Source organism: Lemur catta, chromosome 14 (assembly GCF_020740605.2).
Source record: "Lemur catta isolate mLemCat1 chromosome 14, mLemCat1.pri, whole genome shotgun sequence".
Taxonomy (NCBI): Eukaryota; Metazoa; Chordata; class Mammalia; order Primates; family Lemuridae; genus Lemur; species Lemur catta.
In genome coordinates, this window is record NC_059141.1 from 24,681,519 (window position 1) to 24,697,562 (window position 16,044).

The 16,044-nt window shown below is 36.0% G+C and overlaps 1 protein-coding gene across 1 annotated transcript in view; it reads left to right on the forward strand.

Annotated features, from left to right (window-relative positions):
- Positions 1-15,787, forward strand: part of LOC123649727 (inactive heparanase-2-like) — a 44,304-nt gene extending 28,517 nt beyond the window's left edge. The window contains exons 3-4 of the mRNA XM_045567905.1: positions 13,983-14,144; positions 15,726-15,787. Of these exons, the coding sequence (XP_045423861.1) occupies positions 13,983-14,144; positions 15,726-15,787 (224 nt within the window). The remainder of the gene's footprint in view (positions 1-13,982; positions 14,145-15,725) is intronic.
- The last annotated feature ends 257 nt before the right edge of the window (positions 15,788-16,044 follow it).

A 16,044-nucleotide genomic window follows, 5' to 3' on the forward strand; every position in this document is an offset into this window, starting at 1 on the left:
TTTGCAAATGATTATTTAAAAAATTCTTCTTCCTCCTTTTCCTCAGCCCCTTTTTATTGGTTAGCATTATTAAGATAAAATTTGTCAGTTTTTAAGTGCACAATTTGGTGAGTCTTGATAAATATGTTCCTTGGTTAACCACTACCATAATCATGGTATAGAACATTTCTATTCCTCAAAAAGTTTCTTCTTGCCCCTTTATATTCAACCCTCCACCTCATTGCCCCTAGAAACTATTGTTCTGCTTTATGTCACTATAGTTGGTCTGCTTTCTCTTAGTGTAATAATGCTTTGGTGATTAATCAATGTTGTGTGTATTAGTAGTTGGTTCCTTTTTATTAAGTAGTATTCCATTGAATGTATATGCAGTCATCCCTCAGTATCTACAGGAATTGGTTTCAGGTCCTGCTGCAGAAAGCAAAATCCATGGGTGCTCAAGTCCTGAAGTTGGCCCTGCAGAACCCCTGGATACTCATTTGCTTACTATACAATTTGCTAATCTGTTTGACACCTGACGGAAATTTGGGTTCTTTCCAGTGTTTGGCCATTATGGATGAAACTGCCATGAATATTTATGTCTTTTCATGGGCATATGTTTCTATTTCTTTGGGGCAAATACCTAGGAGTGGTTTTGCTGGATTGTGTGGTAAGTGTATGTTTAACTTTTTAAGAAATTGCCAAACTTTTTCTCACAGTAGTTGGACCCTTTCCATTCCCACCAGCAATGTAGGAAAGTTAAGGTTGTTCCACATCCTCATCAAAGCTTGTTATAGCCAGACTTTTTGATTTTAGCTATTCTAGAGGATGTGCTATTCTAGCAGGTATCCCATTGTGTTTTCATTTGCATTTCCCTACTGAATAATTATACTGAACATTGTTTTGTGTGCTTAATTGGCATCTGTATGTTTTCTTTGGTGAAATCTCTATATAAATCCCTTCTTCATCTTTAAATTGGTTTGTTTGTCTTATTATTGAGTTGTAAGAGTTTTTATATATTCTGAATATAAGTTCTTTGTCAGGTATTTGTTTTTTAAATACTTTTTTTTCTGTATCTGGTTTGCCTTTTTATTTTTTTAAAGTATCTTTGGAAGAGTGAAAGTTTTTAATTTTGACGCAGTCCAATTCATCATTAAAAACATTATTTGTGGTTTTTGTGTCCTAGAGTTTACAAAATACATTTTAAAATAACCAGAGTCTACTTAAAAATATTATATTGCTTTATGCATAGTATAAATACAATATTTGTCTTTGTATACCTCATGCTGTTGATATCATAATTTTATTTTAACATATCCTATAAACAAAATTCATTGTTCCCATTTTTGCTTGAAATATTCAGTTATCTTTTAGAGTAATTAAAAATAAGAAAAAACAGACTTTGTTTTACCTTCATTTATTCCTTTTCTGACATGCTTCAATTTTTTTATGTTCAAGTTTATGACATATATCATATTTTTTCTGCCTGAAGGCCTTTTCTTTAATATTTCTTAAAGAGTAGGTAGGAATGCTGTAAGGTTTTTGTTTGAGAAAGTATTAATACTTCTCCTTCATTTTTGAAGGATATTTTTGCGTAGTCTAGAGTTCTGAGTTAACATTTTTTTCTTTCAACACTTTAAAGATGTCACTATTTTCTGCCATGGTTTTTTATGAGAAGTCTGCTGTAATTCTTATTATTGTTCCTTTGTAGGCAATAGGTCTTTTTCTTCTGGCTACTTTCAAGATTTTGTCTTTGGTTTTTAGCAGGTTGACTATGATATGCCTGGGGGCAGTGTGTGTGTGTGTGTGTGTGTATGTGTGTGTGTATGTGTGTGTGTGCATGTGTGTTGATGTTTATGGTTATTTATCCTGCTTAGTGTTATCTGAGCTTATTGGATATGGCCATGGTTTGTCGTCTGTCACTGATTTTGGAAAATTCTCAGCCATTATTTCTTTTGCCCTGTTCTTTCTTTGCCTCCTAGGATGACAATTATGCATATAATACACCATTTAATATTGCTCTTCTACTATTGCTCTGACTCTCTGTTCAGTTTTCTTTTTATTCTTTTTTTCTTCTTTTCATTTCATTTAGAGAATCTCTACTGACCTGTCTCTCTTGCTTGCATTGTTTCTGAAAAAATGTTTTCTATCATTCCTCCCTCCTCCCCTAATCCTATTTTTCTCTACTTAATGTGTCTCTTTCCTTTGGCTACTATTAAAATTTTCTCTTCATCTCCAGTTTTTACCAATTTCATTTGTGTTCTTTTCTTCCTGTTTCTTCCTCCTAAGGTTCTCTGGGCTTATAGTTTTAATCTAATTAGAAGTTTTTTGGCTATTGTTTTTTTCAAAAAATTTTCTGTTTCTCCTATCACTCTTTTTGAACACCAATTACTTATATGTGAGGCCAGTATTGTCTGATAGCTCAGTGATGCACTGTTAATGTTTTCTCAATCTTTTTCTCTTTGTATATGTATCATTTTGGATAGTTTCTATTGCTGTGTCTTCATTTCCATGGATATTTTCTTATGCGGTTTCTAAGTTACTGTTAATTCAATCCAGTGATTTTTCATTTCAGTTATTATATATTTCTAGAAATTCAGTTCATTTCTTTTACATATATTATATTTCTGATCTTAGTTCTTGTGCTTTCCTCCCTCTACTTGAACATATGGAATATATTTTTAGCAGATTTTTCATATCTTTGTCTATTGCTTCCACCATCTGTATCATTTCTGTGTGTGTTTATATTTACTGATTTTTCTCTTCTTTCTGGGGCATATTTTTCTTCTTTGTAGTCTGATAATTTTTAATTATGTTTTTTATGTTTTTGGGTGTTAGATTATTTAATATTCTTTTAAATATATTTTTTTCTGGAATGAAGTTACATTCCTGAGAGTCAGTTAGATTTTTTATTCATGGCTTTTTTTCAAAATTTATTAGAGTGGTCAAAAATAGTTTTTGGTCTGTGGCTAATTTGGCTTCTCTATTCAGGTAATACCTTTTGAAGGCAATACCTTTCTCCATTTATACTCTTTTTACTCAATGCCTTGTGTGTTATGAAGTCTTTTCAGTCTGGTTGTCCAGAAGATGAACTATTCCTGGTCCTGGTTGAACTGTGGTGATTGTTTCACTTACTCCTTCCTGGTGGTTCTTTTCCGTGCCTCGGTAGTTTTCTCACATACATGCACAGATTATTACCTAAAGATGGCAGGGGACTCCTCTGTAGATCCCCGGAACTCTTGTTCTTTGTGTAGCTCTCTCCTCTCCTGTACTCTGTCATGTAAATTCTAGTTGCTTTGGCCTCTCCTAACTCTGAATTCTGTATCCTCAACTTAGTAAGAATATGGAATTCTGTTTAGGTTTCCCCTCCCTGTAGTACAGCCTGAAAACTGTCTCTAGACAGTGAGATAGGGCACTTAGAGGGATCACTTTGTTTTTCCTTACTCAGGTATCATTGTCTAGCGCTTTCTGTTTTTCTATGTCTGAAACTATTGTTTCATGTATTTTGATTTTTTAAAGTTATTTAAGATAGGATGGTTAATCTGATTCCTGTTATTCCATCATTACTGGATATCAAAATTTATGTTATGATTTTAAGTTTCCCAGAATGTCTCCCTGTCCCCAAATATCTCCCTACTGCCTTTCTGGGTGCTTATAATTTCACCATTAAATAATTATTAACTTGGATATTTTGGTATTTGAATACTCTGTTAAGATGCAAAAGTGTCCCATGGGAAAGGAAGCATAACAGCACAAGCAGCGCACTACATATTTCTAGGGTATCTGAAAGCATAGACGTGTTATAGAACTAGAAGTCTGGGTACCTGGCTCCAGTCTTGGATCTACCACAAACTAACTGTAACCTGGTCATGTTAGTTGACTTATCTGGACGCAGGTTTATCATTTATAAAATAAGTTAGAGGTGTGTGAAATAGGTGATTAGTTGACCTCTGGCTGAGAGCACAGCCCTGTGTAAATCAAGCAGAGTGTAGAAGTCTTGAAATTAGAGGCAGTCGGGGAGCTGGGGAAGATCATTAAAAGGAAAGAAGTAAGGAGGCCTCATTCAAAATTATCCTTAAAACTAGTACATTAATTTGCTAGGGATGCCATAACAAAATACCACAGACTAGGTGGCTTAAACATCAGAGATTTATATAGAACAAGAGAAATTTATTAATATTTCTCATAGTTCTGGAAGCTAGAAAGCCAAGATTAAGGTGCTAACAGGTTTGGTTTCTTCTGAGACCTCTCTTCTTGGCTTGCAGATGGCTCTGCCTTTTCATTGTGTCCACATGGTCTTTCCTCTGTGTGGGTTTGTCCCTGATGTCTGTCTCCTTGTGTATCCTAATCTCTCTCTTATGAGGAAAACAGTCAGATTGGATTAGGGCACACCCTAATGCCCTCATTTTAACTTAATTAACTATTTATTTATTTATTTATTTTTTTATTTCAGCTTATTATGGGGGTACAAAAGTTCAGGTTATATATATTGCCCATGTCCCGCCCATCCCCCTGAGTCAGAGCTTCAAGCGTGTCCATTCTCTAGACAGTGCGCCTGGCACTCACCATGTAGTTATACTTCCATCCCTTCCCCCCACCTCCCACCTCCCCAAGTCAGCACCTTCAAGCATGACCATTCCCCAGATGGTGCACAACGCACTCATCATGTAGGCATACACCCCCTCCCCCCCCGCCTCAGTCTGATATCCAATTGGTATCATTCCCCAATATGCATTTAGGTGATGGTCAGGGAAACCAGTTTTCTGGTGAGTACATGTGGTGCTTGTTTTTCCATTCTTGGGATACTTCACTTAATATAATGGGTTCCGACTCTCTCCAGGAGAACCAAAAAGATGTTGTATCACCGTTATTTCTTATCACTGAGTAATACTCCATGGTATACATATACCACAAATTACTAATCCATTCGTGAATTGGTGGGCATTTGGGTTGTTTCCACATTTTTAACTCTTTATTTATTTTTATTTTTTTATTTTTATTTTTTGAGACAGAGTCTCACTCTGTTACCCTTAGTGGAGTGCCGTGGGGTCACCGTAGCTCACAGCAACCTCAAACTGTTGGATTCCAGAGATCCTCCTGCCTCAGCCTGTGGAGTAGCTGTGACTACAGGCTAATTTGTCTATTTTTAGTAGAGATGTGTATGTGTGGGGTGTCTCGCTCTTGCTCAGGCTGGTCTCGAACTCCTGACCTCAAGGGATCCTCCCACCTTGGCTTCCCAGAGTGCTAGGATTACAGGTGTGAGCCACCATTCCTGGCCTTAATTAACTCTTTAAAGGCCCTATCTCCAAATACAGTCACATTCTGAGGCACTAGGGGTTAAGACTTCAACATATGAATTTTGGGGAGACAATTCATCCTATAATAGCTAGTATTTCCATAAGTACAACATTGACAGGTACCTAATTATTGACTACAAACACTGAATTTCTGTGATTTGTCTTAGGGATGTTACCAATCTAGGATTGGAAGTGAATGATCTTAAGTATTGATACCTTAAATTTTCAGGATAGAGCATAGCATAATGGTCATTACTATAACATGGAGGCTTGGTCCCATAGTGCAACCAATATTGGCCATACATTTCCTGTATGTTTAGGTCTATGATAGGAGCTATAGAAGCTACAAAAGTAGGCCCATGCCTTAGTCCTTAAGGAACTTAAATATAGTCGGAGAACACAACAAATTTCCTTAAAACTCCAGCAAATCATAAAGGACAATGTAGTAGAATATTATCTCTGCTAAGTGCTATGAGAATTCAGATGTCAGAGCTAGGAAGGTCTGAAGAAGTAAGGTAAGGCTTTGTGGCAAAAAATGGAACTTCAGGTGTTCCTTGAAGGATGGATGTTTTTGGATAAGTCAAAGAGGACAAAAGTAGGGGGAAATAAAATGTTCACCTTTGTTAGAAAAATTTCATTGTCTAATGAGAGTTTAGTCTTTTGAGACTGGATCAATTATAGGGTGTCATTTGTGAAGATGGAAGTAATTGTTCATTTTCTTGAACACTAAGGGATGACAACAATATTTTAATTGTGGTTATAACTATTGTAGTTATTTCGAGAAGGTTATAATATAATCTTTTCAGAGTTATGAGTTTTGCAGACCCTTTCAAGTGTTTATTAAACAAATCCCAGATCTAATTTGTATTACAAATAACATTTACTAAAGTTCTTCATATATCACTTATCCCCTTAGCTTCTCCTGTGTTCCCTACCTTGGATAAGGGCATTGGTCTCTACCTTGTGGCTTAAGGTAAACTTTGAACTATTTTTGACTCTTTCCTGAGTCTAATCTTCTGTATTTATTTGCCCACTAGGTATAGTTGTTCTTACCTCTGGAATCCTCTTTCCTGCCACTGCTGTGCTACTAGCCTTTCTTACCTCTTTCCCAGACTAAAGGTTCTCTGTGCTCCAGATCTCCAAATATGTTCATTATACTGCTATTAGAGTAATTCTAGTGAATAGCCTTTGGTAGACCCATTTTCTGATTCAGAGCTTCTGATATCTCTTCAGAGATTGGAGGATAAGGTTCAAATCATAAATTTGTTCCCAGCCTCTTTTTCCTGCTTTTTTATTCTAGTCTTAGTATTCTGAGTATGGCAGCCAGTGGAAAAGGGAGTATTCTAAATAGGAAACAGAATTAGCAGAGGCCTAAAAATATATAATGTACTTGGATTATCCATTATATGAACTTCTATTTACCCTTTAAGGCTTGGTGAAGATGTCATCCCCTTTATTACACATTCCTTGGCATCATCTCCTTTCTCGATTTATGCAGATTATAAGTACTTACTACATTGTTTCAGAGTTATTTCTTTTCTTGCATGTTTCCATAGTAGACTGTGAGCTCCATGAGGGTCACAGTTCATCTTTGTATTCCTAGTGTCCAGTATAGTGTGTTGAGTACATTGTAGGAGCTGATGTGTTTGTTTGAATTGATCATCAGCATACATAACCTATACTCTTTCTTGAAAGCCAGGTCCTTTCCAGGGCTCCTAGCTCTGTAGGTCCCCAGAGGCTGCCACTAGGAGGCTCCAAAGCCATCCACATGAGGAAATTTGGTTTACCTCCAGGTTAAGCAAAGAACTGATGATGCTTGACAAATTCTTATCAGTAATTCAGATGTCTAAACCTTTGTTTTTTTTTTTTAGAATTCTGTTTTGTTTTCAGGTTGACTTTGGCATTTAGCAGCTTTGGATTACACATCACTCTTTGGAGAACTTATACATAAATGATGATAAGTCAGGAATATGAACATTCTCCTCCTAGCCAGTCTACTCATACCATGGGGTGGGGGGGATAGTGGGGAAGTCAACTCTCAAAAAAGCTAAATGAGTTTTCTCAGGCACAGAATCAAGGCAAGGGCTGCTAACTCCATAATTTAGGGCCTTAAATAATTCTTCTCTTCTTCATCAGAAAGGATGTATTAAGTGTGATTATTGGCTCCTGTCTTTGTCTATCATTCATTTAACTTCCAAAAGATTTTAATATACAAGATTCCAACAGAAATTGCCATTTAAGATTGCTGCTGCTCAATGGCCAAATATTCCAAACTATTGGCTCTAATTGGCATTCATGACTGCTACTTTGGTGTAGTCAATTCTAAACCATTTCTTTGAAGGTTGTCTTTTTAGGGTCCTCTTGATATTGTGATAATTCTAGAGCTTCTGAGTAGCTTTTCCTGCTTGGAGGTGGGACGTAAGAGAGAAACCTACAGAGCTACATAGATCTCTTCATGCACCCCTGTGAAAGAAAAGTCTTTTCACATCTGAATTCTATTGTCTTCATGGCTGAGTTCATCTTCTATGAGGGCTTCTCCAGACTGTAATAGTCTCTCTGTTTTCTAAATTCAGAATAACTAAATCTTAGAGCTATAAGAACTTCAGGTAATGTAGTCCAATTTTCTACCCAGTGTATGGATTCTACCAAGTATGGTTTAAAATGGTCCCAGATACACTGAGTGAACCAGCAAATGGTTTGGTTTTGGCCTAGGCTGGTTATGTGACTGTTCTTGTTTGTGCCCAGTCCTCTCCTAAGAACTAATGCTTTGCTTCAAGCTGTGTGTATCACTGTTGAGGTATTTTTTTTTAGGAAAACAAATTATTTTATTATACGTTTAGTGCAGCTGGCCACAGCCAAAGATTTTTCCACACAAACTGAAATCAGCAAGCGATTTTATTTTAGTTTTCTGTTGTTTCACCATTCCAAGTCAGTTTCATTCTTACCTATAATCTCTTTGTTCTTCTGTGGATCTATTTTAACCCTGTTACTCATATCCATGGAAGAAGTTCTATAGCATTTCACTTACATAGACAGGAGTGATGGATCACTGTAGCCTCTTCCCTGTAGCAATTAAATATTTTTTATTTATATAAACTTATTTGGTGCAAGCACAATGTTGTTACATGCATAGATTGCCTATGCATAGTGGTCAAGTCAGGGATTTAGGGTATCCATCACCTAAGTAATGTATATTTTACTCATTAAATAATTTATTATTATCCACCCCACTGCCACTCCCTTGCCCTTCAAAGTTTCCATTGTCTGTCCATTCTCTACATCAATGTGCACACATTTTTTAGCACCCACTTATGAGTGAGAGCATGCAATGTTTGACTTTCTGTGTCTGTTTTGTTTCACTTAAGATAATGACCTCCAGTTCCATCCATGTTGCTGCAAAAGACATGCTTTCATTCTTTTTTATGACTGAATAGCATTCCATTGTATATATTAATATATACCACATTTTCTTTATCCAGTCATTGTTGATGGACACTGAGGTTGATTCTGTATCTTTGCGATTATGAATAATGCTGTAGTAAACATGCAAGTGCAGGTATCTTTTTGATATATTTATTTGGTTCCCTTTGGGTAGATACCCAGTAATGGGATTGCTGGATTGAATGGTAGTTCTACTTTTAATTCTTTGAGAAATCTCCATACTGTTTTTGCACAGAAGTTGTACTATTTATATTCCTACCAAGAGTGTATAAGAGTTCCCTTTTCTCTGCATCCTCACCATCTGTTATTTTCTATCTTTTCTTTTTTTTTTTTTTAAGAGACAGGGTCTTACTGTCACTCTCTCACTCAGGCTGGAGTGCAGGGTGCAATCATAGCAGAAGGTTTTTACTTTAATTAAAGTCCCATTTGTCTATTTTTTTTGTTGTTTTTGTTGCCTGTGCTTTTGAGGTCTTATTCATAAATTCTTTGCTTAGACCAATGTCCAGAAGAGTTTTCCCTAGGGTTTCTTCTAGTACTTTTATAGTTTTGGGTCTTACATTTAAAATTTTAATTCACCTTGAGTTGATTTTTGTATACAGTGAGAGATAAGGGTCCAGTTTCATTCTTCTGCATATGGCAATCCAATTTTCTCAGCACCATTTATTGAAAAGGGTATCTTTTCCCCAATGTATGTTCTTGTTGACTTTGCCAAGGATCAGTGGCTGTAAATATGTGGTTCTATTTCTGAGTTCTCTATTCTATTCCATTGTTCTATGTGTCTGTTTTTATACCAGTACCATACTGTTTTGGTTACCATAACCTTGTAATATAATTTGATGTCAGGTATTGTGATGCCTCCAGCTTAATTCTTTTTGCTCAGAATTGCTTTGGCTATTTGGGTTCTATTTTGGCTCCACATGAATTTTAGGGTTGTTTTTCTAATTCTGTTTAAAATGACTTTGGTATTTTGATAGGGATTGTATCGAATCTGTAGATTGCTTTGGGTAGTGTGGCCATTTTGATATTAATTCTTTTAATCCATGAGCATGGGATGTTTTTACATTTGTTGGGATCATCTACAATTTCTTTACCAGTGTTCTGTAGTTTTTCTTGTAGAGATCTTTTACCTCCTTGGTTAAATTTATTCCTAGATATTTTACACATGTTAATAGACATTGTAAATGGAATTGCCTTCTTGATTTAACTCTTAGTTATTGATGTATAGAAGCACTACTGATTTTTATATATTGATTTTGTATCCTGCAACTTTACTGAATTCATTTATTAGTTCTAAGAGTTTTTTGGTGGAGTCTTTAGGTTTTTCTAGATATAACATCATGTCATCAGCAAAAAGGGATAATTTGACTATCTCTTTTCCAGTTTGGATGACTTGTATTTCTTTCTCTTCCCTCATTGCTCTGGCTGGGACTTTCCCACTGCTGATATTTTTTTTGTTTTTTATTTCAGCATATTATGGGGGTACAAATGTTTAGGTTATGTATATTGCCCTTGCTCCACATGAGTCAGAGCTTCAAGCATGTCTATCCCCCAGATGGTGCACATCACACTCATTATGTGTGTATATACCAATCCCCTCCTCCCCTCTCCCATATGCCCAATACTCAATGAATGTTATTGCTATATGTGCAGTTAAGTGTTGATTACTATAAGAATTCTAGAAGAAAATGTTGGAAAAACTCTTACAGACATTGGCCTAGGCAAAGAATTTATGAAGAAGATCCCAAAGGCAATCACAGCAACAACAAAAATAAATAAATGGGATCTGATCAAATTAAAAAGCTTCTACACAGCCAAAGAAACTATCATGAGAGCAAACAGACAACCTACAGAATGGGAGAAAATATTCACATGTTACACATCTGATAAGGGGCTGATAACTAGAATCTATATAGAACTCAGGAAAATCACCAAGAAAAAATCAAACAACCCTATCAAAAAGTGGGCAAAGGACATGAACAGAAATTTTTCAAAAGAAGACAGAAGAATGGCCAATAAACATATGAAAAAATGCTCAACATCTCTAATCATCAGGGAAATGCAAATCAAAACCGCAATGAGATATCACTTAACTCCAGTGAGAATGGCCTTTATCAAAAAGTCCCATAACAACAAATGTTGGCGTGGATGCAGAGAGACAGGAACACTCATACACTGCTGGTGGGACTGCAAACTAGTGCAACCTCTGTGGAAAGCAATATGGAGATACCTTAAACAGATACAAGTAGACTTACCATTTAATCCAGCAATCCCATTATTGGGCATCTACCCAAATGAACAAAAGACATTCTATAACAAAGATATCTGTACCTGAATGTTTATAGTAGCACAATTCACAATTGTGAAGATGTGGAAACAACCCAAGTGCCCATCAATACATGAGTGGATTAATAAAATGTGGTATACGTATACCATGGAGTACTACTCAGCTGTAAGAAACAATGGTGATATAACACCTCTTGTATTTTCCTGGGAAGAGTTCAACCCATTCTACTAAGTGAAGTATACCAAGAATGGAAAAATAAGCACCACATGTACTCACCATCAAATTGGTTTCACTGATCATCACCTAAGAGCACATTTAGGAATAACATTGATCAGGTGTCAGGCAGATGTGGGTGGGAGAGGGGATGGGTGTATACATACATAATGAATGCGATGCCCACTGTCTAGGGGATGGACGTGTTTGAAGCTCTGACTCTGGGGCATGGAGGGGGGGCAAGGGAAATATACATAACCTAAACTTTTGTGCCTCCACAATATGCTGAAATAAGAATTAAAAAAAATTTAAAAAAAAGAAGGTATCATAATCATTGAAATTCTTCTTCACTCTTTATGGCACGCTTTTGTACAAGTTTTGTAATCTTTTCTGAAAAAACGTCATCCATATTTCTTTTCCACATATTCAGTATGGTATACCACTGTAACAGTATAATTGTTTTTCTTTTTAGTTCCTCACTTTCATTGCTTAATGTAATTCTACTATTAAGCTTATGAGTTTCCATATAGGAGTAACTTCTGGCAAGAGCGCCGAACTTGGTTTTGAAACTCTCTGGACTTGAGGACTGACCAGGCTTTGTGAACTTGTGCAAGTCACTTAAGCTTTGTTAACCTCAGTTTCCTTATATATAAGATAGGTGTAATAATATTATTCTTTATCATGTAGGATTACAAAAACAGGTTAGGCTTTTAAAAAACAGGTAACTGACTATTAGTGGTTTATATAAATAGTGCATTTGTCTCATATAACAAGAAAGCAAAAGATGGGCCGTCTACACAAATATGGTAGGTCAATAAATACTTAGGCTCTACATTTTTCTGTTCAGCATTCTTAGTATGTAATCCTTTGCTGTCTTGCTTCTTGACTCATGGCCACAAAGTGGTTACTGTAACTCTGGGTCTCATGTCTGTTTCTATTCTATGTTAAGGAATAGAAAGGACTAAAAGTCTGAAGGGAAAAACTTTTTTCTTTTTTTGTTTTTTGTCTCAGTGAGGCTCTGTCTTAATTGGGCAAAGGAAGTCCCCCTTTTGGATGTCTGCCTGTAGCTCATTGGCCAGAACTATGTACATGACCACCCTTTGCTCCAAGGAATGCTGGGAAATTATATAGTGTAGGTGTTCAGTCTCTACAATAGATTAAGGCAAGTGAGAAAGGATTGTGTTTTAACGTTTTGGGTCAGCCAGTCAACAGTGTTTGCCACATACTTTGATAGGATTGTTAGAAGGATTCAATAGGACAATGTAATTAAAAAGTTTTACAGCATTTAATTTAAATAAATGTAAACTATTTATTATTCCTCTTGCCTTCTATTTGATGGTCTTAAAAACTAGAGTGTATTCTTGAACTAATTTATTCTAATTCTGTATTTAAGTTTCAGAAAATGTATTTGATTAGTTATTTATGTTAAGTGAGTTCACTTTATTGCTCATATTCTAGAAATTGGTTTAAATATGTGAAGGTGTAATAGTGCATTGTTTCTAATCATCTCTCCTGTTTTAATCTAAGAATTAATGAGGACCATTTTCACATCCAGCTAATCTTTGTGTGCCATACATCCTTACCTTCATAGTCATGGGTTTGTATTTATATCTGGGCTTTTCTTTTAGAGACCTTAAAATAAAGACTACTTATCTAGAACAATGTTTCACCCTTCATGTCACATGCACTGTTTTCTCTTAGGTGTTACTACTGAGCATTGCTTAAAGAGCCAGCTCTTTCCTATTGGTACCATTAACATGAGCATTAGCTTTTTCCCTTTTAAAACTATTGTTGACAGTCGCAGAGCAGTTACTTTTAGCTCCATCTTCTAAAATCCTTCAGTTTGCTATGAAAGTTTCTAGAGTTGCCATGTAGATTGATGCTGGTGATATCATTTGTTTCTATGCGAATCAGTTGAATTATATTTTAATTTTTAAAAATTAACAAATAACTTCAGGGCATGAGAGCTGTATGCCAGTAGGGAAGCAGTGTATATGAATGTTTCTTTTTGAGGAAGGCTATTTTCTGGAAAGTACATCTGCTTTGAGTGAAAATCATACTTAAATATAAAAAGCAGCCTATTACTAATGGGAAAATAATTGGGGAAGAGGCAGATCTGCAGAGTGACCTCCTCTTGCTCTCTTCAGTGACTCACAAAATATTTCTGGATTGAAAGAGTGATTACTGAGTCAGGATGAAGCTACATTCTTAGAGGTGCATGAAAAATAGCAGGAGAAACCCTGATGAGGTGACCTATAGAATGGCAGCCCTAACTTGAGCTGAGTGGGCTAGCTGGCAAGTTAATTTAAAAATAGGCCAAGTATCTTAAGTACACATGCTGGAGCTATCACATGGTCCTGTGACATGCAATAGAGGAAATGACCTTCATAGTCAATAATATTCAAAGTTGTATTATTTTTCCTATGGAAAATAATAAAAGATGTTAACAAAAGGCTCCAGGAGATAAATAAGTCCTGGAGGTGAGCTGGGAAGGAGAATGGAGACGTGAGAATCTCAAATGATGTCAAAGAGAGCTAAGAAACAGAGAACTCTCCAAAGAATTTGGAAATGACCAGATGAAATTGCAGGATGTGTCCTGGAGTTGGAGACCCTTCCGGTTTATTATTTCTGCATCTTTTCAGTCTGATAAAAATGCTAGTTGCTTAAAAATTTTGTCATTTTTGGTGAAACAAGACTTTGATGTGTGTATGGTTTTTTGTTTTATTTTAGTTTTTGTTTTTACTGCCTGCTTTCTTTCTTTCTTTTTGTAGATATTGTTCGAAGTGATGTTGCCTTAGATAAACAGAAGGGCTGCAAGATTGCCCAGCACCCTGATGTTATGCTGGAGCTCCAGAGAGAGAAGGCAGCTCAGATGCATCTGGTTCTTCTAAAGGAGCAATTCTCTAATACTTACAGTAATCTTATATTAACAGGTAAGACTATTGGAGTCAGCTGAAGTCTTAGAGCATTTAGTTAATAGCTTGATGCTTGGGGGACACTACAGTGGGATCCAGATAAACCCACATCTGTCTGTCTCCATCCACTGTATCACCTTTTAAATTGTGATGACTTGTCTTTCTACAACAAATATTTCTTGTAGTTTGCAGATGTATTTTGGTTTGAAGCTACGGGCAATTCAGCAAGTGTTTTCTCAAAAGGCAGAACCAATGAAAACCAATGAAGCCTTGTAAACATATGAATTTTTAGATGTGTGCCAATAGATTTGAGAGAATTACTAAATTTGGTGTCTTTTAAGAAGCAGATATTTCCCTCTTTCTGTATATGCCCTTTCTATGAACTCAGTGAATATAAAGATGAAATGTAAAAGAGATAATGATCCTCAGGCAGAGCTGAGAATGTTCTATTCCTAGTGGACTTTGAAAATATCCGGGGAATTTGATTTTCTTTTTAAGAGCAAAGAGACTATGAAACTGAGGCATACGCCCTTACATCCTTGGTTCTAGGAGGAAAGTAAATATGTGTCAGAATTGCAAGGAGAAGCAACTTTTTGTAGGGCTGCCTGCAAACTTTGCTGGTAAGGAGTATGTGAGTTGCATGCCTTTTGTCAGGCTTGGAAAAGATTGTAATAGCAGATTGTTATGTGAGAATCATTAAGGACTTGAGATGAACTAAGAAAAGTAGTAGTCCAAGTTACCTCCATTTTCTTGAGTTCATGCAAGACAGACCTCCATTATATTGATTCAAATAAACTTTAAAAAATAAAAAATATGTGTTTTCTCTTGTTTATGAATATTTAAAAAATAAAAAGATGGAATGTTTGACAGGCAATGAACATCTCACACTTATTTTTGTAAACTCTAAGTTAGGAAAATTTTAACTTTTTTTTACGGCTTCCTGGCATTTCACCAGGAATAGCTGAGTGGCAACCAAATTGTTTTGCTTTTAAAAAAGCACCAGACTCTTCTAGCTTTTCATCTTGTACCTGGTGGAAAACCCAACAGCATGAGATGAAAGCCAGACTTCAATGTGGCTTTGGTGAAGAGAGAAGAGGATTATGGATTCCACAAGTATAGGTTCTGCTTTTTGCTCTTTGATAGGTCATTAAGGAAGGAAAACTTAAAAGTAATTTATGGCCAATGCATGTATTTTCCTAAATTGGTTAATGAAACTGGGTTAAAGTTTAGACATTTGGGAAGAACATAGATTTTTCTCCAAGTTTCTTCAGTCTACCTCAAATGTACAAAGTATGTATACGTGTGTGTGTGTGTATGTGTGTGTGTGTATGTATGTAGGGGGGGGGAGAGAGAGAGAGAAATGAAATGTTTTTTTTTTATTGCATCCTTATTCTAATATTTTTAGGCACATATTATAGGGGTCAGACGTTGTGTACTTTAATGTGGCATAGAAAAAGCTTAGGGTAATTCTAACCCTAAACTGTGGATCCAGAGTGTAGCTTGAAGGCATATTATCTTTGAAAATACAAGGTTCTATCAAGTTCAATGGAATCTTTTCTAATTCTCAGTAACATAATCCCTTTGGATGTTTATTCGCAGTTCAAACTGTTGGAATCAACATTGTCAACTTTTACCCTGACAACTTGCTTACTTTCCACTAAACAAACTTACCCTAGAGAAGAGCCTCTTTCCTGCTCTCACTTCTCCCAAGCTGCTTCAAAGAGTCCTCAGGCATTTTCCACATTTTTCACCCAAATGCCTGTGCAGAGGTGGTACCTTGCTGCAGACAGAGTATTTTGTGTGTGCCCTAGTTTGTTTACATGAAAGTTCAATAGGTTTTGGTTCCAGGTGTTGGGAAGAAATGGAATCATTTCAGTTTAGCACCAATGGTAAAACTATTTTAATTTCCTTTAACTAA